Below are 25635 nucleotides of genomic sequence, written 5' to 3'. Positions count from 1 at the left end.
GGACCTGCATTAAGGTCGCAGAGTCTTTGGATGCCTGGGTTCCAAACCCACTGCTTTCACTTTTTATACTGGTCCATTAATATTAGTAAATTAGTCAATATATTTAGCGTCTCTTGTTAAGATCTCTAAAATCAACACTGCATCTCTTGCAAGATTATAACAAGATCACGGCAGGATGCCCGAGGGGTCTAAGAACCTGCGTTAAAGTCGCAGAACCTTTGGATGCCTGGGTTTTAAATCCACTGCTGTTATTTTTCATTTCGGTCCATTATTGGGAATATATAAGGCAATAAACTTAGCGTCTCTTGTAAAGTAACACTTAGCGACCTCGAAAAGTAACACGCAGGATGGCCGAACGGTCAAAGGAGCTGCGATAAGGCCGCAGTATCGTCGGATGCGTGGGTTCGAATCCCACTCCTGTCAATTTATTGATTCTGCCCCAGTTATAGCAACAAATAGGGCGACAAAATTAGCATCTCTTGCAAGATTTTTTAACAATATCACGGCAGGAGGCCCAAGGAGTCTAATGACCTGCGTTAAGGTCGCAGAATCTTTGGCTGCCTGGGCTCCAAACCCACTGCCCTCACTTTTTAATCCGGTCCATTAATAGTAATAAAAAAGGCAATAGATTTAGCGTCTCTTGTAAGATCTCTGAAATCAGCACTGCATCTCTTGCAAGATTATAACAAGATCAATGCAGGATGCCCGAGGGGTCTAAGGAACTGCGTTAAGGTCGCAGAATCTTTGGATGCCTGGGTTTTAAACCCACTGCAGTTATTTTTCATTTCGGTCCATTAATGAGAATATATAAGGCAATAAACTTAGCGTCTCTTGTAAAAGTAACACTTAGCGATCTTGAAAAGTAACACGAAGGATGGCCGAGCGGTCAAAGGCGCTGCGCTAAGGCCGCAGTATCTTCGGATGCGTGGGTTCGAATACCACTCCTGTCAATTTATTGATTCTGCCCCAGTTATAGCAACAAATAGGGCAACAAAATTAGATAGCATCTCTTGCAAGATTTTTAACAATATCACGGCAGGAGGCCCGAGCGCTCTAAGGACCTGCATTAAGGTCTCAGAATCTTTGGATACCTGGGTTCCAAACCCACTGCTTTCACTTTTTATTCTGGTCCATTAATATTAGTCAATAGGCAATAGATTTAGCATCTCTTGTAAGATCTCTGAAATCAACACTGCATCTCTTGCAAGATTTATAACAATATCACGGCAAGATGCCCGAGGGGTCTAATGTCCTGCGTTAAGGTCGCAGAATCTTTGGCTGCCTGGGCTCCAAACCCACTTTCCTCACTTTTTATTCCGGTCCATTAATAAGGCGATAGATTTGGCGTCTCTTGTAAGATCTCCAAAATCAACACTGCATCTCTTGCAAGATTATAACAAGATCACGACAGGATGCCCGAGGGGTCTAAGGACCTGCGTTAAGGCCGCAGTATCTTCGGATGCGTGGGTTCGAATCCCACTCCTGTCAATTTATTGATTCTGCCCCAATTATAGCAACAATTAGCGCATCAAAAGTAGCATCTCTTCCAAGATTTTTAACAATATCACGGCAGGAGGTCCGAGGGGTCCAAGGACCTGCATTAAGGTCGCAGAGTCTTTGGATGCCTGGGTTCCAAACCCACTGTTGTCGCTTTTTATCGAGGTCCATTAATGGGAATATATAAGGCAATAAACTTAGCGTCTCTTGTAAAGTAACAATTAGCGATCTTGAGAAGTAACACGTCAGGATGGCCGAGAGGTCTAAGGCGCTGCGCTTACGCCGCAGTATCGACGGATGAGCGCTTTCGAGTCCCACTGCTGTCCATGTATTGATTCTGCCCTATTTACAACAACAAATAATCCAATGAAGTTAGAATCTCTTGCAAGATCTTGAAGAACACATCAGGAAGGTCGAGAGGTCTGACGCGCTGCGTTAAGGCCACAGTAATTTTGTTTGCGTGGGTCGAAATCCCACTTATATCCAATTACTGATTCTGCCCCATTAATACCAAAATAGTGCCAAAATTTGCATCTCTTGCAGGACCGGTCATACAATCAAGGCCGGATGGCCGAGCTGTCCAGGGCGCTGCGTTAAGGCCGAAGCATTTTCGGATGCGTGCGTTCAAATCCCACTCCTGTCAATTAATTGATTATGCCGCAGTTAGGGAACCATATAGTGCAACAAAAATAGCATCTCTTGCAGGATCTATAAAAATAACACGCCAGGATGGCCAGCAGTCTAAGGCGCTGCGTTAAGGAAGCTGAACCCTACTACTGTCGATTAACTGATTCTCCCGCAGTTAGGACCAATAGTGCAAAAAATTAGCATCTCTTGCAGGAGTTGTAATCATAACACGCCAGTATGTCTGAGCGGTCTACGGCGATGCGTTAAAGTACAAAAAAATCTTTCTATTCGTTGATTCCACTCAACCTCCTGTGAATTTTTCATTCTGCTACTATTATGGGAATAAGTAAGGCAAAAATTTAGCATACTTGCAAGCTCGTGAATAAAACAACAGGATGGCCGAGAGGTCACAGTATATTGGCTTGCGTGCGTTTGAATCCCACTTCTGTCAATTTATTGATTTTGCCCCAGTTATGGTAACAAAAAGGGAATAAGATTATGATCGCTTGCTATACTTTGAATAAGAACACTGCTGGATGGCCGAGAAGTATATCGCACTGCCCTAAAGCCGTTGTATCTTCGGATGCGTGGGTTCGAATCCCACTTCTTTCAATTTATTGGTGCTGCCCTATTTACGGCAAAAAAATAACGCAAAAAAATTAGCATCACTTGCAACACTTTTCACAATAACATGGCAGGGTGGCCCAGATGCCTAAGGCGGTTTCCGGCCGCAGTATATCGTATCGTGATGCTTGTGTGCGAATCCCACTCACCTCATTTTTTTTTACTCTGCGCCAACTAAAAGGACAGATTTAAAAAACTCAAATCCCTTACAAGCTCGTGTGATTAAATCGGAAGGATAGTCGCACGGTATAAGGCAGGCGCCGAGTTAAGACAACAGTATATTCGGAAATGTAGGTTCGAAACCAACTCCTGTCAAAATATTGATTCGGTGCCCATTACGGAGGCGAATTTTATATAAAATTAGACTAGCTCGCAAGCTGGTCACTATTAGAACAGAAAGGCCAAGCAGTCTAAGGAGCTGCGTTTAGGCCGCAGTATCTGCGGATGCGTGGGTTCGAATCCCACTCCTGTCAAATCTCTTATTTTTTCCTATTTATGGAAACATATTGAAATAAATTTAGCATCTCTTGCAAGATTTATCCTACAAACACGCCACGATGGCCGAGCGGTCCAGGGAGCTGCGTTAAGGCTGAACTATCTTCGGATACGTGAGTACGAATCGCACTCCTGTCAAATTATTAATTCTGCCCCCAGTCATAGCAACAAATAGGGCAACAAAATTAGCATCTCTTGCATGATTTTTAACAATAACACTGCAGGAGGCCCAAGGGGTCCAAGGACCTGCATTAAGGTCTCAGAATCTTTGGATGCCTGGGTTCCAAACCCACTGCTGTCTTTTTTTTATTCTGGTCCATTTAAGGAAATAAATAATGCAAAAAATTAGCATCTCCTGCAAGATTTATCCTAAAAACAGGCCGCAGTATCTTCGGATGCATGAGTTCCAATCTCACTCCTGTCAACTATTTGTTTCTGCGGTCTAATTTGCAGCTTCTTTGTGACTAGCTACAAAGTGAGGATATGATTCTCCACCTCATTTTGGGACGTCAAGCACGGCAGTTTATAACGGCCCGTCTTACATCTTACAGGCTATTAAAATCACGGTCATTGCAAAATTTCATTCAATGATTCAGACGGGCTCATGGAAGTTGTTCACGACCGGAATGGTCTCTAAATCTACGAAACCAACATCAATCCGAGAAATTTTTGCTTCACACAAAGTCTCGCCACTAATTAATCAGGTAACCTCATACCCTAACCCGAACGGTGTAAATTTAACTTAATTTGATTTAGCATACGGTTCAGATGACATCACTACTCACTTTATCAGGAGTGACTACAGCTGTTCCGGCGCTGCCAGTGAATCCAGATATGAATTGTCTCCTCTTGTGCTGGTCTGCCGTGTACTCCGACTGGTGTGCATCTTCACTCGGAACCACGTAGGCACTCAGTGACGTCACACCTAATTCGAGAGAGAAAAAGTTTACGTCAAATCATTTAGTATTTTGCATATTTTCCTTTTCTGACACGGGGATTAGTGGATGCAAATTAGTCTTAACCCAAAGTCACACCAGCTACATTAAAAAATGTTTTGCAGGGGGTGGGGGATTAAATATATAACAGTCTAAGGTAAAGTTGAAGTAATCATTTCGACAAAGACATTCACCAAAAGCCTACTCAGTCTCTGAGGGGTATTAAAGAATTTACGGAAGATCCAGAAAATTTCAATTTGGAGACAATGACAATTTAAATTCAAAAAGTATTAAAATATGATAACGATGATTATCGTCTATACTGCCTATCAATAAAATTCTAGAGCTACAAAGACTCTAAAAATTGTAGAAGATTACTACTTTTTCCCTTTGTCAGCAATGCGAGTGCATATCAATTGCAAATTCAACCGCAAAATTTATATTAAAAAGATTTGCTATCTAATGATACACTTCTTCATTGCAGATTTTCTGCACATGGAAATGAAATTTGGCATTCAATAGTGCTGCGTTTCTCGAAAATAACGAGTATCAAATCAATTATGACTTTAGTAGAATAGCATAGCAAAAAGCAACAATCAATCTATTTACCGCAGCCACAACGACAAAAAAATCACCTAATAATCTAAAAAACACTGATTTTTACCGATATTGTAATTTTCCCGTTTTTTTTTTTTCAAATTAATATAGGTACAACAAATCAAGCAAGACTCGAAATTGCGGCCATTACTTCTGGAATGAATAAATAAGGTCACAAAAAGCATTAGCCACGAACTGAAATAATAATTTTGATCAGCTAAATCCTCATTAGCACCCAATTAGACCAGTCATTATTGATATTAAGTGCATTCAGGCTGAATTTAGTATAATTGTTGTGATAAACTTATTAAATAGTTTCAGAGAAGTGAAAATGTCCTCAAGTAAAGAACCCACTGAGCCCACTCAGTTTGAATTGGAACTGCAAGCAGATGCAAACACGAGCAATGACAACGCAATGCCTACACTAAGACCCTAAGATCAAACCCCAATAACACCGGGCGAAAAGAAGAACACGGCAAAAAGACCATACACAGTACGAAGTCCCATAACCGAATGTGAGATGATTACAACTGATATTGGGAAGAAAATTGAAGGCACGATAGTTAGCACAAGCAACAATGCGATCCCTAACATAATAGGAAACATTGTCTGTGAACTGAAACGTACGTTCAACACCATGACTGAGGAAGCAGTGAAAAAGGCGAAAAAGGAGATCGATAATGTGGGGCGAGACATCGAGTTTGTTGATACGAAAAAGGAAAGATGCGAGGCCGAGAAACTCGAAACCTACAATAGACGCGACAACGTCAAAACTCTTGGTCTAAGGGAAGATTTAAACGAGAACGGGCAACCTCTTGGCGAAAATTTACATCAAACAATAGAGAAAGTGCTTGAGCTAACAAACACCCTAGAAACATGTGTCGATGTAAAGGATACTTCTATTGCCCATCTGTTACCCTCTCGCAAAGGCCAGGTAAAGCCAATTATTGTCAAATTTTTAAGGCGGGTTGCTAAGATCGATGTATTTGAAAGAAGAAAGTTTTGTTCGAAAAAGGAAGTGATATTTGAATTTTCGAAGACATAAGCCGACCCAGAGTGATGTTCTTCAACATAATGAAACAGGACAACCGAATAAATTCAGCATATACAAAAGCTGGTTCTATATTCTACACAAAAAAGATGACAACCGTGTTTACAAAATTCTTAGTTTATATGAAGGTGCATTTAAACTTGGTTATAGTCTACATGATTTAAAGAACTGTTTTCGATCCTACTCAGAATATTAGTGGAACCGAAAACCTTTCTATTTGTGCTTTGAATGATGCTGTCCTCAAACCAACTACTATGTCTATATTAACTGTAAATGTTTGTTCGTTGCAAAAGCATTTAAATGATTTGGAAGCACTTATTCATAGTCTTGAGTCTAAGTTACTAAGTGATATTAAAGGAACAACTTGAAAAAGTTCACAAGTACCTGCATTAAATACATGCAATGTACGTTGCACTGATCCAAGCAGTGCTGACATCGCTGAGGAATTTAACACATTCTTCACCAATATTGGACCGAAGTTGAAAGAAAATATTAAAGACGTTCCTTTACATAAGATGAACGAAGTTAACCACACAATGTGTTTAAAGCCAATAACCGTTCACGAGGTTAGGGAAACCATTGAAAATCTAGACAGTAAATTGTCATCTGGTGATGATGATATCTCAAATGTCATAGTCAAATTATCATCTAATGTTACGATCCCATACCTAACCCAGATAATCAATGAATCTTTCGAAGGAGGAATATTTCCCGATGATCTGAAAAAGGACAAAGTAATTCCCCTTCACAAGGACGGATCTAAACTAGATTTAAAAAATTACAGACCAATTTCTCTGCTAATTGAATGGAGTAAAAATATCGAGCGTGCTTTGTTCATTCGCATATCTGCTTACATGGAAAATCATAATTTGCTCTTCAATAGGCAATTTGGATTTGGTACCAAACACCGCACTATTGACGCTCTCGTTGAACTAATCGAAGAAATAAGATTGAATTGTCAAAATGTGAAAGCTATCAGTTTCTTTCCTTATCTTAAAAAAGCTTTTGATACCATTGAGCATAATATCTTATTAAAAAAGATCGAAAACACTGGCATCAGGGCCCAGCTCTAAATTGGATAGCAACATACTTAGAAGGGAAACAACAGCGGGTTATTGTAAATGGAGCTTGTTCCTCGTGGAAGTCAACAGTTTGTGGGGTTCCACAAGACTCAATTCTGGGTCCTTTATTGTTCCTCATTTATATCAATGATCTGCTATTAGTTTGCAAGTCTTCTGATTTTATATTGTTTGCGGATGATACAAACCGCACCGCAAGTTCGTAATCTTTGTAAGTTTCTCGGAATCTATCTAGATAGTAAATTAAGTCTTCAATCACATATAGAATATATTAAGAAAAGACTCTCAAAACAGTGTGGTATTATATGTAAGCTTTGTCACTATGTACCCCGAAAACAGCTAATTGATTACTATCGAAGCAATGTTAACCCAATAATTCAATACGGTATTTTGGTATATGGCTGTTGCAGTTACTCGTCGCTCCTACCTATCTACATTCTGCAGAAAAAATTTTAAAATGCATTTATTTCAATCTAAATGAACTCTTTGAGTATGAGCATAGTACCAGAAACACCAGAAGATCTACCAAAAACTACCTAAAGCTTCCCTCCTTTAAAACGCAGTTTGAGCGCCCCTCTATTTCATATCGTTGTGCAAGGTTGTTTAACAAACTGAGAAAGAATGAAGTTCTAGCACAGGACATTGAAATCAAAAATTGGCAACAAATATCGCAATTTAATCATAAATTTAAAGAAAGTTACTTGCTAAATAATGAGGAGCTGGTATCCTACATTTTTAAGTAATTTTTTCCCTACCAACCCTCTTTTTTTTCTTCAATTTTTCTTTTCCGTGAACTCTAGTCAAAACTTGTTAAGGCACTTATTCGAAAGTGCCGAGGCCTCAAAAATGGTATTATTTTTGGAAAATAAGGAAGTCTACACATAGAAAATCGACGAAGAAAATCGAATTGCAGAAAAATTTTCTTTTTGAATTTCTTTTATTCGTATTTGCCAAAAATCAGCGTCACTGAGAAATCAAGACACAGCATACAGTGTTAGCGTAATATGCATAGAGTTCAAAAAATAGAATCGTTTTAAGCTTAAAAACCGTTTTTTTTTCTGTTTTCAACATCAAAAAATTTAATTATCGTTTTTTTTCTCTTCTTAACTATTAAATTTTAGCCAGGGAAGATACTAGATGGGTTTAATAGCCCCGTCTATCTGTCCTCTCCGAGATATCTTTTGTTATTATGATATATAACATTGTTGATAATAATGTAAGTAAATAAATTGTTGATTTAAATTGATTTATTTTATCATAAAAAAGGAGAAATTTATTCTTTCTTTCTTTCTTTTTTTCTTTGAATTAATTACAAAAACAATAGTGAAATGAACACTCTTTAAGTCATGGAGATCATTAGCTATAAACTGAAAAAGCTATTTTCATCAACTTAAGCCTAATTAGCAACCGGCTTACGGTACCTGTCATATGACAATTGTAAAACAGATTTTTTAGGAAGTCAGTGGCGTCAAATTAAGACATCCACAAAACTAGATGCCATATTCCTCAACCACATTACACAACTAAAAATCATACGTCATGCAAACCCATTCACAGTTCCAATAGCAGAAAAATGCATCATAGAACAATGCACAGATGAGATCTGTCATAGATGAGATTAAGTGCAATGCAGCATTAAGTACAATAAACATAGCAAAACTCAAAAATTCGCTTATACTTTTGAAACGAAAAGAGTGCGCTACCGAAAGTATTAGCTAAGAACTGAAAGGATTATTTGATTTAATTAAGCCTGATTAGTAAAGAGCTAAAAAGATCAGAAATTAAGAAGTAGAAATCAGAAAAAAGCATAACACAAAATTCGCTAATTCTTCTGAAATGAACAGCGTATGATTCGATTCATAAATGGCGTAATCTAATTGGCACCCTTTAGATAATTAAGGCCACCTTAGTAACCTATCAGTGTAACTAATCAGTGAAGCTGCTTCGCAGATGTGACTGTGTAGCCACTTCATGGATAATCTGCACAAAACCAGCTTAACTCTAGATATTGGAAAATATAGTGGATATACACATTCAAATATAGTGGATGCACGAATACTCGTTAGTGTTGAGTGGGTGGTCGGATAGAACGTTTTTCCCACTACTACCTGAGACTATCACTATGCTCAAAAAATGCGCAAGCCATAATAGACTAATAAAATACTCTAATATTGAAGGCGAGAAAATTGATGAAAATCAGGCCACCACTACAAAGCAGAATGAGCTTGTACTGGAGACCCGACAGAAAACCGTTATCAGATAGACTCTGGCCCCTTGGTCTACTAGGTAGCGAAAGGTCGAGAACGTGGGTGGCCCCCATTCTCCTTTTCATCCATAGAGTGAGCATTATAGAACGAAGACCATTGGTGTTTTACATAGCATTTTTCTGAGGGCATCAGAACCTTGTGTCCTCTCTAATTTAAACTCGGCCATTTAGATTAAGGACATTTAAGCTCAACAAGGCCACGTTACTGTCATTAACAACAATAATTTGGTGATGGGTCTATTTTTAGAAGAAGGTACTCGAATGCAGATAAGTTGTGAGAGCCAATCACGACAGGGAAGAACTGTCGTGTCTCACTTCCCACTCTCAATGCTTAATCTTAATGCTGTCTAGGGATAGAAATGTCCGCCGCCTATTTCTCGACTTTGTGGTAAAAAATTATCTCACCTGAGTTACGCATTTTTAAGGTGTTGCCTCCAAACATCAAAAAATCGTCTGCAAAAGCCATATAATCAATTTTATAGAGGTTGCAGCAGGCACCACTGTCTGAAATCCTTCTCCGAGGAAAATTTAAGGCTTTAAGGCTTTTTCCCGTCTCAGCCTCAGCTCCGTCGTGAATGTTTCGTTTGACTTATTTTATTCGGTGCTCAATATCATGTGATCACGACGTTGCCTATCCTTCCTTTGTCGTATCATGATTCTTTTCTTCCAATTATTTCAAGTCGCAAGTTTCAATTATTTAGTTTCCTTGTTTGGTTTCCTTATCATTTCAAAGCCTTATAACTTAACGTGATTCAGAATCAACAAAAAATGGCGCTCAAAATGTTTAAATGAAAGAGAAGTTAATGCTGGGCATTAACATTGTCCTTGTTCAATGCTTCCATCATCGCTGGCCTCTCGACGCAGTCGAAAACCTCATTAGGGTTGATGAATATCAAGTATTAGAATGAACTCTTTGCCTTCTCGTCTGGTGTCCTACGTTTTGTCCAACAGTTAGTCCATGATTGTCCAAGTGCCGAATCCGGATTCGAGAACAACTTCGTCTACTATATTGACTACCTGCTGAGTACGAAACCCATGATTGGATTTTAAGCAGTCACGATGACGTCGACTACATGAGCTCTGTTTTTCAGCCTCTCCGACAATTTCCGATTGAGCGACACTTAGTCCTTGTCAATGCAGGCATGGTTCACCTTGGAACAGCTTTATTTGCATGTCAATTCGCAGGGAACAACCAACACTGCATAATTCGAAAAAGCGCCAATATTCATGGAAAATGTCACATCTCAAACGGTAACGGGAAAGAACCTCGCGGCTTTTGCAAGGCAATCAGAGCAAGCGTGGGTTTCTTTGAAGCAGGGTAGCACCAGTTACAATGTCTCTCCTTGGACTTTAGAAGGAGAATTACTACTTTCAATACATTTGCGGCACGTATTTAAAAAACAGCATGCCCATTCCCAGAGGGTGGCTATAGCCAGCAATGAAATTATAGACCCCCATAATAATGCTATACGTTATATGAACGCAACTAAGCGATATGGTTATTTTGGAACTAGATAAGGGATTGCCCCATATACGTCAGCTCAACAGGTGGAATTCAGGCTGCATGTCTGCCACACTTATTCGTTTTTCATTAATTGGCATATTAGCTGCTATTTGATGAAGGCTATCCTTTAGCTCTATTGGTACTCAGACTTCGCAGGCAAATCATTCGGTGCGTATTTCGTCGCCAATTTGAGTCCTGCTCACCAAAGATTACTCGTGCAATGGTTTTCCTTTCAAAGATTGGCATTTAACGAACATGACTTTCTCGATTCTGAAAAATAGCACAGCACCCACAAACGTAATTTTCTCATTGTATGAGATACTACAGCTTAACACCTGTCCATTGCGTTCATAGACGTTCTCACCTGCCCAACTCAGATGCGCTAGGGTTCACGGATCTGGTCACAATAGACTAGATTAAATGATTGACCACAATCTGACAAAAAAGATCTACAGTTCCATTAACTCGACAATGCTCCTACCCGCAGAGCTCCATTCTAAAAATCCGGTATGCGAAAAAATTACGATCTCTTGAGTCATTATAGCTATCTATAGGACACAAGTTGTGTCCATTTCCAATCAGTTTGTTTTTCTCGTTCTGAACTGTTTTAAGGGGTTAAAACCTCGCAGCTGGTACTTTTGCCTTTGAGATCGGCTAGTGGCTTGTAAGTTGCCCTACGCAGTTACCCAAACAAGACAGGCGCCCTCGTTAAGTAACTAGAAACCCTCCTTCGCACATTAGGCTGATGTTGTATACTTTCAATTTTGACTGAACAAAAACCCCTGTGAAATATCCACCACCCCTGCAAAATGGTTGTCATTAAATAACAAGTTATTGTGTTTATAAAGCACGTGCTCTCTTGGGTTGCAAATAACGCACCCCCCCCCCCCCAGGCCTAGTTGGCATATTACTTTTACTCCCAACACGTGCTATTTTTACATAGTAACATGCTATAAAATAATAAATAACTTGTTATTGGTAGGCATAAAAAACACTGGGGACCGAAACACAATAGATTGGATAAAAATTACATTGACATTCCATGATCGGGAGGTATAGTTTCCGGGGGGGGGGGGGGGGGGGGGGGGTGCTGTAATGGTAAAGAATCAGCAAAAATGCTTTGTATCAAGCAGCACGTGGAGGAGCCAAAAGAAACAATTCATATAACTGTTTCGAATATACCTACACAAAGTTGGCTGTTGCATTTAGTTAAACATCATTTATAGTAAAGTAGCAGATGTTCTCCTAAAAACATTTACCTGAACGACCTGAATGAATTTACCTTTTGGCAAAAGTGCAGAGTTCGATCCTCTCATCAACTCCCTCAATTTCGTCAACTTCGACTCCATTGACATCATGTTCAGACTTTAACAGGACTTCGTTTCTTATCTTCAGCTTTGGTAACTGCACAAAAATTTCCACAATCCGTTTAGATAACTTGGTCAATTCTTTCTGAAAATGAGGTCAAGTGGTTACAAAACGCTCTCATAGGATCGTTTGCGTCTTCCCATTATAGCTACCCCCACATTATGGAAAATTGGGCTATAGGTTATATGACTATTATTTTCGGTTAAATTTGCATCAGCAATCCCCCCTCCGCTTCATGGACAAGAAAGTTTCCGCACCGCCTCACGATCAAATTCTTAAAATAGTATAATGCTATATAAAAAACTTATTTGATTATTTGTAATTTGAAGCTCGGGAAAGAAAAAACGAAATCAATTTCGGATCTATATAATTCCACAAATTAATTTTATTTGATTTCACAAAAAAGCCGCTTTCTTAATTTCATCTGTGTGATTGCTAAAGTTAAATTTTTGAGTTAAATTGTTGCGGGAAAGCTCAGAAAGTTAAATAGTCAAGGTCATGCTCATTACACTCACTATCATAAACTGGCTCTTTTACCAATGTTAATATGAACTCAATTATTATACCTTCAGAATAAAATAGCTGATTCGAGGTCTTCTTTTTTTGAGTCTCCTTCTGTTCGTCAATAGCCGTTTATGACCTCCAAATGTTGGGGCCTTTCTTTGACCCCTCAGCTTAGTTGTCATATAACGTATCGCCCCCCCCCCCATTACCGTATACATATACAATAATGGGGCTATGATTTCGTGGTGAGGGGCCATATTGGAAAAATCCCGATTATTGGTATAGTGCATGTTCTGCTGGGGCGCAGAAACGCAAAGATCTGTTGGATCGATTCTGTTCCCCCCAGTGTTTTTATGCCACCAATACACATATTATGTGTTGCTATATAGCACGTTATTATGTTAAAAATGGCACGTGCGAGGGGGGGGGGGGGGTCGTTAAAGTTACATACCAACTAAGGCGGTGGGCCAAAAGAGAATCCAATTATTTTTGCAAAAGCTGGAATTGAGATAGTCCTTTTAGTCATCGTTATTTTTATATAGCGGGCAAAGTAGGTCTCACGGGAGGAAACGAAAACAGTTCCTTCATTCAGCGCGTGGTACGGAATGTTCCCCCACTTATATGTTACAACCCAGTGCATTAGATCATGAACCGATAGATCATGAAACGTTAAAAACAATTATTCTCTAAGAAGAGAAAAATTGCAAGAGGGAGGGAAATGAAGCCATAATTTAACTTTTTGTCACAGTTTTTTGGTTTTGTCCACAAAGTCTAGAGAAAAAAGTGTGTTTTTGTTTTCAAAGTTTCAAAGAAGTTACACGGCGTTCATATTCGCTTGTAATTGATATTTATGATAAAAATTGATAATTGATAAATGAGTTTAATGAAATGTCCAAACAAAACTGTACATGGAAGTATTCATGTTGGGGTGTAGGGTATTAGGCGAACGCTCGATTAGAGGAAGCTAACTTTGGTAGCCATTGGGCGAAACTTAATTCTATTAACATTGTGGAAAATAGGCAAAAACAAAATAAAACACTTGAAGACGGTACTTCGATGAAGTAACGCTATAATGTACTCAAGTATTTCTAACAATTGTGTTAACACGAAAAAAGCTTACAAAAATACTGAAACAAGGTTTTTCAATATTGTAAATTTGCAACACGTAAGTTTAGTTCTAGTTCACAGTTATGCCAACATTTTGTCAAAGTGGGCAGCGCCACATAGCAATAAGCTAAAAGAAATGAAGCAATTTTTCAAGAAAAATTAAATTCACTCCGCAGTAACGTTTAACAAAACTCCCTTCTCGAATATTATAAAGGGGTGTAAAACTTTAAATACAGTACTTTTTACACGTATTTTATTAACCCATTCCCATGTAAGGATAGTTTTCAATGACACTTGAGTACTTTATAGCGTCAAGCGGATAACGAAGCACCGTCTTAAAGTGTTTTCGCATACTTCCCCAAAAAGTTGATTGATTTACCTAATGCTGTAAAATTGGTTTTACCTAATAGGGCTTTCTTCTAATATCTCATCCCCCTTCATAATGAAGTAATTTATTTTGCGGATAAAAAACAGCAAAGCCAGACCAAAATAACTCAAAACATTTTTTATAGCTTAGAGGCAACACTTTGTGGTTTTATTCTTAAAGCTACTAAAAAACTTGCCGCAAATAGAAATGAAGGCAAATACTATGAAGACAATTCTTTGAAAGGAAATTATAACCGTTTTTAATGCCTGTGACTCTAATGCGTACAAACTTTTTAGTGTAAACGATGCAAGTGATGGAAGCCAGAGCTAGATTCATATCAGCTATTCAGTGACAAATCTAAGTTTAAGAAAAATTTTATAAATTCAATCTCATAGGGAAATTGAATCACCTAGGAACCTAAAACGTCCTATTCAGGCATTCAAACCAAATAGAAAACATCGCCAATCACGACGCCAAGCAAACCAATTAAAAAACAAAAACCCAAAAAATCAGAAATTCAAAACTCTAAATCTCGGTATAACTGAGCCTAATTGATAACTTTTTCAATATAAATTAGGGCACAGTTGTTTTGAAGACTCTCTTAGGTGATAACCCATTTAATTAACGATTAGTAGTCAGAACTGATCGCATAAGCAATTTCAAATTTGTAGAAAAACGAAAGCGAAGCGACGCTTAGACAAAAAAACTATTGACCCCGCGAAAAGCATAAAATCTAACTTCGCGTTCACATTTAATCACTAAAAAGTAGAAAGCATTGTTAGCAACAAATCGTCAGCAGCAAAAACGGAAATCTTCACTAGAGCATTCATCTCAAAAACGTTCAGGATACCTAAACTTTTGGATGAGAGTTTTATAATTACAAACTATTCGCGATTAAGGTCGGTGCGCAAACATATTCGTCTGTGGTTACAGAAAAACAGAGTCAAAGTAAACTTTTAAAATTTGAACCGAGATATGTTGGTAGTTTCATGTCACTTTTCACTTTTGTAAAACAAAAAGACAACGAAGTAAACAAACATCATTAGCGAAATATATAATGGATAAAAATCCTTTCCGTGCCGGTCAGTACAGAGGAATGATCAAGTTGACGCGAAAATTTTAAATTCACAAAAAATTGCATAAACTTTGAGCTTTTCGTGGCATTGAAATTTAGGGGTTCATAGCTTCTTAAAATGACAAAATATGTTTCCCTTGTATACCCTGAAAACTCAAGTCTGTGCAAAAAAGAAAATTATCCTTTCACTGGGTTAGGACACTTCTCAAAAAAATGAAAATTACTCACCAGTAAGCTCCAGAATTGACCCATAGAACTCCCCGAATGATTTCAGCAATACGAGTTGGCCCAGATTTATGTCACCTACCTGGGTTTGATTTTCCTTCGTCAAACCTCCATGTACATAAGTAACATGAATTAACATACATCGACAACCATCGGACGAATTGCTCTCGAACGACAGCTTTAACATTTGCTAAATCATCTTAAATACTGAGTATAAAAAACAATGCTTCGAATGAATCAGCTATGCTACACCTCTTACTCAAAACGCGTGAGCTCAAAAATGGTTTGCATAGACGCTTTTGCGCAAAATATTGGGTTCACCATATATTCGGAGAAAGATGTATGCAAATTGTTTAAAAATAACTGAAAAAGCTTCCTTCGTTTTAGCAAAATAATCAATGACATTGAATATTTTTAAATAGTGCTCAACAAAAAAGTTTCTGTTGGTTATTTCTCCGTATTTTGTGTTTTGAACTGACAGTGAGTTGCTCAAAGTCCGCGTAGTCCGAACTGTTGTCATCTCAAAAAACTTTGATACTCGAACTAAAACAAACTATGTTCTTAATTATATTCCATTTGGAACAGAAACAATATTCTCAACACGCCGTCGTGCTGCTCACTTACTTTTCGTTCCTCGAATGACTTGACGAAAGCAAATCAATAACACAAACAATTAGAAAATTTTAGATTAATCTCAGGAAATTAAGAAGTTGCGACGCCCCAACAATCGTTCTTAGGAGAATTTGTGAAATTGTATAGTGGCTACCCACAAGAACCACTGAATAGAAACAAAATCACAGAACGGCTGAAACATAGACAAGATGCCAAAATGTGACTTCATTCGATCAATTTTCCTTGAAAAAATGACTTAAAAACAAGGAGGCTCGGTTATGAGCGTTCGCATATAATAATACGACGTTTCTGACTTAATTATCTACCAAATTAGGAGGAGAAAGAAAAGCTTTGAAATCTCATGTATTGTTAGAAAATAATAGGCAGCCAATTAAAAACTGCTTTAAGCTCAAACCACTAAACAAAATAAATAAGAACTCATTAGAGGGCCAAAGATAACTGCCGTTAAGGAGAGTAAGAGACAAAACAAACAACAAAATCAAATAAAACAACAAGCATTAGTTACAACAAACACTCAAGATCTATCTAAATTTAAAAACAAAAACTTATAGAAAACATCAAAATAGCATGAGATAAAAACTAATCTGAGCCAATTGACTTTCATTTCACTAGAAAAGATATGGGAGCTGTCATTGAGATTAACCTTTGCTAACAATTAATTTCAAACTCATGATTAGCTATAAACTCACATCACTAACTGGCTCCGTTTAAACCTACACACCAAACCAGCGAGGCCTGCCATTAATCAGGATGTCATATGACTTGAAAAAGAACAAATACAGGCAAAAATCAAAGTTAATTATAATTTGCGATGGTCGAAGTGAAGTCTATATAAAAAAATCACTCAATTTTCACAAAAAATTAAATATAATCAATTGCTTTTTTGATCGCCATTAATGTGAAATCTGATTTGTCATTAATGTGCCTTTAATGTGATAATCAGATAAGGCAGCAAAAGATAAAATGATCAAAAGTGGCAAATCTCAAAAATCAATTTTCTTTTTGAATAACTTTTTTTCAAAACAAAAACTAAAATTCATAACAATCATAGGCTTTCAAAATAGTAAAGAGTTGTGTTACTGATTAGGAAGGAAGCCAATTGGACACGTCATTAGTGAGACTAAAATAAAAGATTACAAGATAACAACACAGACAGACAGAGCTCCAAACTTCACAAATTTACCCAAACGGCGTTGAAGCCACAAATTATCAGCTTTTCTTTAAGATTATCATATATCTTCGTTGGCCTTCATTTCAAGTTGGTTTCGAATCAATCCGGTCTTTAATGTGAATTGCAAGAATCAATCCGGTCTTCAATTCTATTTGTGAATTGCAAGATTCTTTAATTAGACCAATACTAACGTTGCTATTTTTGCTGGTCTATTAACCTAAAAAACTGTTCCAAAAGTTACCGAAACAGCTAATTTGACCAAAAAGTCAATATTAAAATTGTTCTGGATACTTATTGGGTTATATTAACAAAAACCACAATGCATCAACTGAAACTGTTAGATAGTTTTTTTGATAGCTCCCTAGACACCGTACTAGACATGTGATTAATAGGCCTCATCTTGAGACCACATGAAAAACAAATGTTGGCAAAACAAGAAATCGTTAAAAATCTACGAACAGCTTGCTTGCGCCACAAAACCATAAGCTTCACTCGGAAAAACACAAAATTTAATAAATTGACCTCATTTGAACTTGAATAAGCTCTCCTATTAATCAACTTTTAAATGAAAAGAGAATTGTCTGTGATTGGGATGAAAAAAGAGCAAAAAGGACACCAAAATAAAATCCGAATCCTTTTTAATTGCGAAAATCAACAATGAGATCAAAATTGGCCTGGCTATAGCTGCACGGCTGTTGAAAAACCAAATTGTTTTGCTTAAAAATTTTTCTTGCAATGGAAAAACTTACAACTTTAAAAACAAATAATTATTATATTTAAATATTTATTTAAAAAAAGCTAAATACCGCTAAAAGGTTATCTGAGTAAACGAAGCTTTGGTAAGCAGTTTTTATATCGTGCACTACCGGTCAAATTGGACAGAAAGAACGAATAAGCATATTTGGCGCCTTTTTATGGAGAAAAAATGCTGAAGTTTAGTCGAATATTTAGCCAAAACAGTTGCTTCACAAAATATAGCATCTCTCTTTGATCTTCAAACGGAAAACAAATCGTTAACAAATTATCAGAATTCAAGCAAATTGATCAAAATTTAAGCAAATTGATTAAAATTTGTGAAAAATTAAAAAAAAAACTACGGAAATTAGGCCAACGTTCACAAAAATTCAAACATCCGTAGCTCCTCAGAAAAAGTGAAACTCAAATAAAAATCTTTTTAATTTGAAATTCTACGCTTGAGAACCTTTCTAATGATACCATTGTCAATTATGCACGATGCATATATCGAAAATCGAAAATTGACTGAAGAGAAAAACAGTTGAGCATATAGTTCTTCCCCCACTAGCGTGGGTCGGAGCAGCAATTTAAAACTGATGACATCGAAAAGTTCTGCAAACCCGCTGTAAAAGGTATTCGAAACTTTTCGTGGACAGTGAAGCATTGACAGATACATACACCACTAAAAAAGCGCCTTGAACCATAAATAAGAAAAATTGATAAAAGTCTAATAACAGTTCAAAATAGTCAAATATGCTTCAAAAACTATAATTTGACAATTAATCTAAAAGAAGCCATTTTGTTGAAAAATTTACAGTTGCAACTAAAAATAAAGTGCTTAGCGAAAAAAAATGTCTACACCAACATTTCTCGCGCTCTCTTGTAACTATGCGAGAAAAAAAAGCATTCCAATTTCTGTTTGCATTTGTTCAGCAGATTGGCTTACACATTTCTTTTCTGGTGCGGCATTTGACTTTACATCGTGTGAAAAAATCAGCGATTTAAAAAAGCAAAAGACCGCAGAACTAATTTAATTGTAACAATTAATAAATTGTCCATTTTCTTTGCTAAATAATAAACACTAAATAATTACTAAATAATTAAGTAAATAAACAAATCAATTATCAAATAAATAAATAATTAAATAAATAATTCAATCAATAAATAAAAATAATTAAACAAAATAAAGGAACTGTACCAAGGGAATGGTCCAGCAGAACTAGTTTCAAAGGATTGCAAGTGATAGCTTCTTAGCTGGAAGAATGCAAAGGGGAGCAAAAACTTTTCAAACTGCTCTACTGTCAGCACAATTTGAACAGTAATAGAATAAAAAGCAGTTGAACACTGTCTGATCTATCTACTATTAGCTTTATAGCTCTATATTCTGCATTGTTTTGTTCTAATTTTACGTCTGTTCAAATGGAGCGCATACAAATTGCAATATCTGATGATGTCGCCTTCAGACATATTTCACAAATAAACTTACTCGTACATTCTTATTTCAAAATTAAAAATGAAGCCTAAGCTATTGACAAAGGTGCACTTTATAAACCCATCTCTTTCCCAATAAAGAACTGCTTTTCATCACGAACACTTGTTTACTTTCGATCTTGAGTTCTTTTAAACAAAACATTTCAGTCATAAAACACAAACTATTTGACACAAAATACGTCATGCAGCGCAACAGATAATGGTCCGTCGGAAATTTGAAAAAAAAAAAACACGAAAACCAACAAGCACCCAGAGCCCCCCCCCCCCCCCCCCCACTAGACACCGCCCTTTCAGGTGTGTTATTCAAGTTTATTGACTTGTCCTATCTGAGCAAAACCAGAAAACTCAGACTTCTCAGGACGCTGACAATTGACAATTAGAATCAAGAAATTATTGTGAGAGGAGTTTGATGAATAGATACACCGAAACAATGACTTTGTTCATTCGTTTGTAAGAAGACAACAACAGACTTCCAATACACTCCACTGTTGACTGTAAGCATAACAACTTCAAGAAATCTGTAGAAAATTGAAGCTGCAAAGATAGCTCTGCCTAGTTTTTCGAGAAGCTACATTCACTGAAACTCTATAAAAATTGCTTCAAGTGAGTAACATATAACAATTGATAGACAGACAGCTTAAGACTGCACAACCTAAAACCAGAGATCAACGGACAAACTGCGGGGATGTTTGCACCAAAGACAACAAAAAATTTCAATTGAAACCCGTCGAAACCGTATGACAAAAAGAGATTTATAATGCGCGCCGCGTTCATGGAAGCGTCATTTATCGAACAGTTTCTATTGAAAACATCAGAAAAGAACAAAAACTCATTGACACAATTGATGAGCACATCCAGTGAATCACCATGGTCCCGCGGGAAAACTTCACACCCAGGAGTCAAAAGAAGAGAAAAACTGAGGTAACAGGAACTGAAGACGTTCCAGAAAGAACGAGTTCAAGCACTGCAGTCACCATCAAATACTATCAACCTGTCAAATTACAGAAAAGATCAGCAATAAATCACCATCTTCAGACACGTACGACACCCACAAAACAACAACGCAAAAGTTCTTATAAAGAAACAGGAAGAACCAGGAAGACAAAGGCTAGGTGACAAAACAATTCTAGCCGCTCATGTGAACGCAAGTACCAAAAAGTGATATATAAAGACACGCATCGAAACAGAAGTCAAACCAACACGTAGGTTAGAAATAGAAAAAACTTTCGCCCCCCATTTGAAACATCAAAGCTGAGCAAATGACAGTAGATAAGAAAAATGATAAAATTTCCTGAAATAAAAATGCAGGAAAACTTTATCAGACAGCGGTGACCACAGCTAACCTCAAGAAGTTTTGTGTCTGCTAGCAATTCTGGATTCGCTATCTCAATACTAAAAAAATCTAAACTGCAGATGCAGTACACAATTCAGCGATAGCGGAACAACGATCGGGTTTTTGGTCTGGATGGAATTATAGTTTTCGTATGTTGACCTTTCCATTCAATAAAGACAACGCTCCTTGTGTCATTGATGCTTCAGTTCTGAAAATGATGAAAAACGCCTTGTCATCTCGACAACTGAACAGATGGGAAGCAGTTAAAGAACAAAAATTAGCTGATACTAATTTCAACAAAACGCTCAAGTGAATCTCACAATAGAAACAACACTGCCTGAGAGTAATATAATTTTGTGTACTTACCCAACTACTCGACGATAGGATTGGCGGGCGGGAGAAAATATTCTGTTTTAGATAGTCTATTTTAAATATTATAAAAAACAGGAATTTAAAGCCAAGAAAACAACCATGAGTTAGCTCAAGAAATTCAATTCCAATAAGTTAGCTCATGTTAATAGTCTTTGCCATTAGCAATTTGTGTAACGATACTTCAATTAATTATTTATTGTATCTAACTATAAATTATTGGTTGATTTTTTTGAAGGACAGCTTATTGGTGCTTTGTCTTGGAGAAAACACTGGGCTCGCAAAAATCGACCCCAATTTCTATGAAATGTTGGAACAATAACAGAGCAATATAATATCGCATCGAAAAATAAATAATTGAGACCTTCACGTTGCTATTAAAGAAAAAGGCTAAAATAAAAAGTAACGTGCTTTCACATTTACCAAGTTTGAGCTCACAGCAAGTTTAATTCTGAGAAACGTCTTGTGGTTAAGCTGAAAGAGAAACACGAAGTTAAACTCTTTATCAAATGGCCGACTAGTTCTGAAAATAAACCTCAAAACGTTTAAATTTAAACTCGCCTGTGCTATGCTAAATGTGATTATATATGTTAAAATACCACGACCACCAATTTATTTTTGTCAAATTGTAGATGACACTGATCAGATTAGCCAATCACAAAGAGGAAATATAGAACCGTATCCATTTTTTGGTAATTGCTCAACATTTAGCCTTCTATCCTGTGCAAGTTAACATATAAGCTCAGAAATCAAAAATCACTCTAGGACGGAAAGAAAAATAAAAAATTTCTTTCGTGTGTGCTAACCTCAGACTGTAATGACATTCATACTACATCACATGGACCACTGAGACCTCAAAAGTTAAGTCCATATGCATTATGCTGTTTGATTTATGTTGAATGAAAATTAATTGTGCGCATCAAGTTAAGAGTGCTGAACAATTTGCTCGATAATTTGCTTTTATTTTACGTCGAACAGATTCAACAAACTCATAACAAATATGGCACGTCTGATAGCTGATTATTGAAACATCATTTGACAACAGCATCTGAGAATTATCAATTATAGATTAAAATTCTTAAATTTTTTAAAACAAAATCAATTTGTAATGTATATCTAACGCTGGTTCTTACTAGGATGCACAAACAATTCTTAGCGCAAAAACAGCCGAACAATTTATGTCACACAAGTTTCCTCCGAAATCAGAAAAAAGGTTGGGTTGGCACACAGTTTCTAAAATTTTGTCTAACATGAACTCCTCAAGGCCAAATTTCGCAGTAATTCCGTGAAGGATAGACAGCCATATGTGAAGTACTGCGTGATAAGTTGTGATAAGTAAAATTTTAAACTTTTGAGCAGAAATCGCAGGAACTTTGTAATGTCTCCACTCGATATTGAGCACAATTGTCATAACTATCCTGGTTGACAGTGGTATGAAAATCCTGATATCACACTTTCAAATTACTCCAGGTAATACATCATCCGAGCTTATATCTAATTTCCACCTCAAACCGAATACGTCTTGCTGGCTGGAAAAAAAACATTGTTTCACAAGTTGAATTAAAACTCTTTAAAGTATTTGAATTGAGCACCAGGTGAAGAAAATAGTGAAGACAGAAAGGGATGAGAAAAGGACATTCACAAGTGAACAAAACCAAATCAGACCAAATACTCAATGAATTCAATTAATGCAACAAAGATGATATGCTAAATGGGATCTATCCTCTTTTGCCTTTAACCCTCAAACCAAATTTACATCAATTGAGCCTGAATTACGGCAGATAAAAGTTCTGAGATATGAGCTCGAATTATCCCTAACTTGGTCAACATTTGCTTGCTAATCGTATTATAATTATTTATAAATATATGGTTTCCTTTTAATCACGCAAGGATGGATCAGATCTTAGGAGGGGATTCCGCTAAAAAAAAAAAGAGAAAAGCAGTGTAACTCAATCGTACACAAACGCTTTGTTTATGAAGACCCATAGTTTTCAACGATTGAGGGAGTTTTAAACGGCATTAGAGAACAGATCTGAAGAAATGTTGCACCAGGATTGCAATCGAGACTCTGACAACGCAATAACAAAAAATGGTAAAGCTTTAAACAAAATTGTTTTTTTACCTCTCCGATATAATTAGTCCCGATAACGCTACCGATCATTTCAAAGATCAAAGTTCAAATTTAAAACATGCAGAGATCGGCACTTCATTGCTCATTTGCAACGAAGTTTTCGAACGTTCGCTTGCGTTGCAACTTCATGGGACTAACTATAAGCAATCTAAGCAATCGGTTTCGTATAGCAAGCCACGACGTCTTAGCCATGCGTTTTGTTTGCAGTTACCCCGCAGTGGCACGGCATGTCCCTAATGTGAAAGTGCGTTATGTTCATAGATTTTCTATTATTCTATCCCTAGATTCTCGAATATCCATTTTGATTGTTCTTATGAACTCAGAACACTCTCAAGAGGCAATAAAAGAGGGTTCTGGTCAAAAATCTGCTGTAAACTAAATGCAATTTGTTTTTCGTGAAACAAAGCGTATTTTCAATTTTTATTAAAACTAGTGAAATTTTACGCCATGAAGTTGTTGGAAGATAACCATATTGATACTTCAATGAAGACCTGCCAAAAATTGAAAGTAGCCTGATTTTTTTGAATTTTCGTAAGATAAAGCGTCTTTTTCAAATTTTAACAAACTTTTAAAATCAAATTAAACGATAGTACTGTGTCATAAAACAATCCCCAAGGGATTGTAAAAGACGAAGGAATTCTTTTCCTGCCCCAGTACAAAAACAGATCTCGATTATCTGAATAGTAAATATTGTCAAACTATATCGTCTTCATCAGATTCTCAAATTTTTGACGTCTGATTGTTCTTATGAAATCAAGACACTTTTCGAAGGCTATAGTAATGGGTTCCGGTCTGTGAAAAAAATGTACTTTCTTGCTTTGCATTTTCGTCAAATAAAGCGTCTTTTTCAAATTCTATACTAAAAAATAGTGAAAACGATCAACTTGCAATCAATGCAATTGCTACTTTCAACTATGCGTTGGGCAACATTCAAATTGAACAGAAAATAATCAAGTTTTACTTTAAAAAACTTCAGCTGCGCGCCCTCAATCCTGCAAACCTCCGGGGCTTTGCAGAATTGACACGAAAGCCATTACAAAAATTATACTTATAATTTGTTTACTTTAATTATTCCATGTTTCATCACGTTCGTGGAATTCTGGTAAGTAAAATTTTCAACTGTTGCTATTTTGTTGCCGACAAAGTTGCAGAACAACTTATTGTAAGCTTCATATAATCCTGATTCCGACAAACCTAAGACGCTAGGATCCCAAGACATGATTGCCAACAGCTGACAGTAATATCGGGCAGAAAAATGTAATAAGGAGCCTGGAAGCTATTCAGCACGATAGTTTTTCGAGAGCAGAGGAAAAATTTGCGACGACAGACGAAATATTTGCAACGTCTGCAGAGGAAATATTTGCGACAGTCGGTTCGGCGATGCAGCGTGTGGGTGCACTCAGGCACGAAGGAGAAAACATTGGGCAGCAATTTTATTTATACATGCGATGAGCTGGACACCATCGCGAACGGTGAGCTGTTTTTGTGTTCTAACCGTATAACCAGGAATATGACTGATGAAAGCGTATTGTCAAGGTCAGAACCGGCTCGAGATTACACTCTTATCACATCGATGACAACGTAAGTGATGCATTTTCTCACGATACGTTTTACTATTTTATTTACTTCGAGCTAATGTATCCTTACTATTTGCTCTCTTTCACTCTTTGTCTGTACCCATAGATTATTGGCTTCTGGAGACATTTTGTGTGCGTAAGTTATGTATGGTTATTGTTTTCTCAGTTTTGTTTCGTTCCAGATGCAAATAATCGTTGACTCGGGGCAACTAAGCTGGTTCAAGCCTGGGGGTGAATGATGCTGACGCCGTTAGTGGATCCTATTCAAATCACGTGTGCTGCCTCATTCCGAATATTCCCTTACAGGGTCTCCAAAAAGACATCAGACATGTCTCCGCATCAGGCAAATGATTTTTTGAATGTAACTTTAAATTGCTGTCCGAGTGTGACAAAAATCGCTGTCAAACAAATGAGCGCCCGCTTTTACAAAAAATCAGTAATTTACCTCAATTTTAAGGACCATCACTCTCCAAGAGACCGAAGAACACTTCCAGGCCTATCCCAATGTGCTCAAACCCATCTAAAGAACCTAATGGATCTGAAAAAAACTATTAAGGTGCAATCTACCGGACAAGCTTTCCCAGTCGCTGCGTAAATTGCTTCTCCTTCATCTTCTGTAGTAAACATGTGCCTACGTGATGGTTGCTTTGAAACCAACAGCTCGGAAGAAAATTAAGACAAAAGACATCTTAAACAAATGTTTATATGAATCTGTTAAGAAGCAGGTATTGCATTAATATTTACATGGTGGTATAAATTATCGACGTAATTTTATTGATGACGATAAAAACGTGGTAATGTAAGGGAAACGTAGCGCAATGGATTCAAACCCTCTCTATGGACTCAGGTTGCGAGATTAATTCTGACCTGTAAC

General features: G+C 37.0%; 1 protein-coding gene across 1 annotated transcript in view; it reads right to left on the bottom strand.

The window, feature by feature from the left end:
* LOC142351596 (xaa-Pro aminopeptidase ApepP-like) overlaps positions 1 to 25635 on the bottom strand; it is a 702879-nt gene that overhangs the window by 482874 nt on the left and 194370 nt on the right. Inside the window, exons 2-3 of the mRNA XM_075403731.1 lie at positions 11958 to 12129; positions 4029 to 4168 (exon numbers count right to left, since the gene is read on the bottom strand). Of these exons, the coding sequence (XP_075259846.1) occupies positions 4029 to 4168; positions 11958 to 12033 (216 nt within the window). The 5' untranslated portion in view covers positions 12034 to 12129. The remainder of the gene's footprint in view (positions 1 to 4028; positions 4169 to 11957; positions 12130 to 25635) is intronic.

Source organism: Convolutriloba macropyga, chromosome 13 (assembly GCF_964194025.1).
Source record: "Convolutriloba macropyga chromosome 13, txConMacr16.3, whole genome shotgun sequence".
Taxonomy (NCBI): Eukaryota; Metazoa; Xenacoelomorpha; order Acoela; family Convolutidae; genus Convolutriloba; species Convolutriloba macropyga.
Note: the sequence above shows the minus strand (reverse complement) of the source record. Positions and strands in the feature narration are given on the sequence as shown.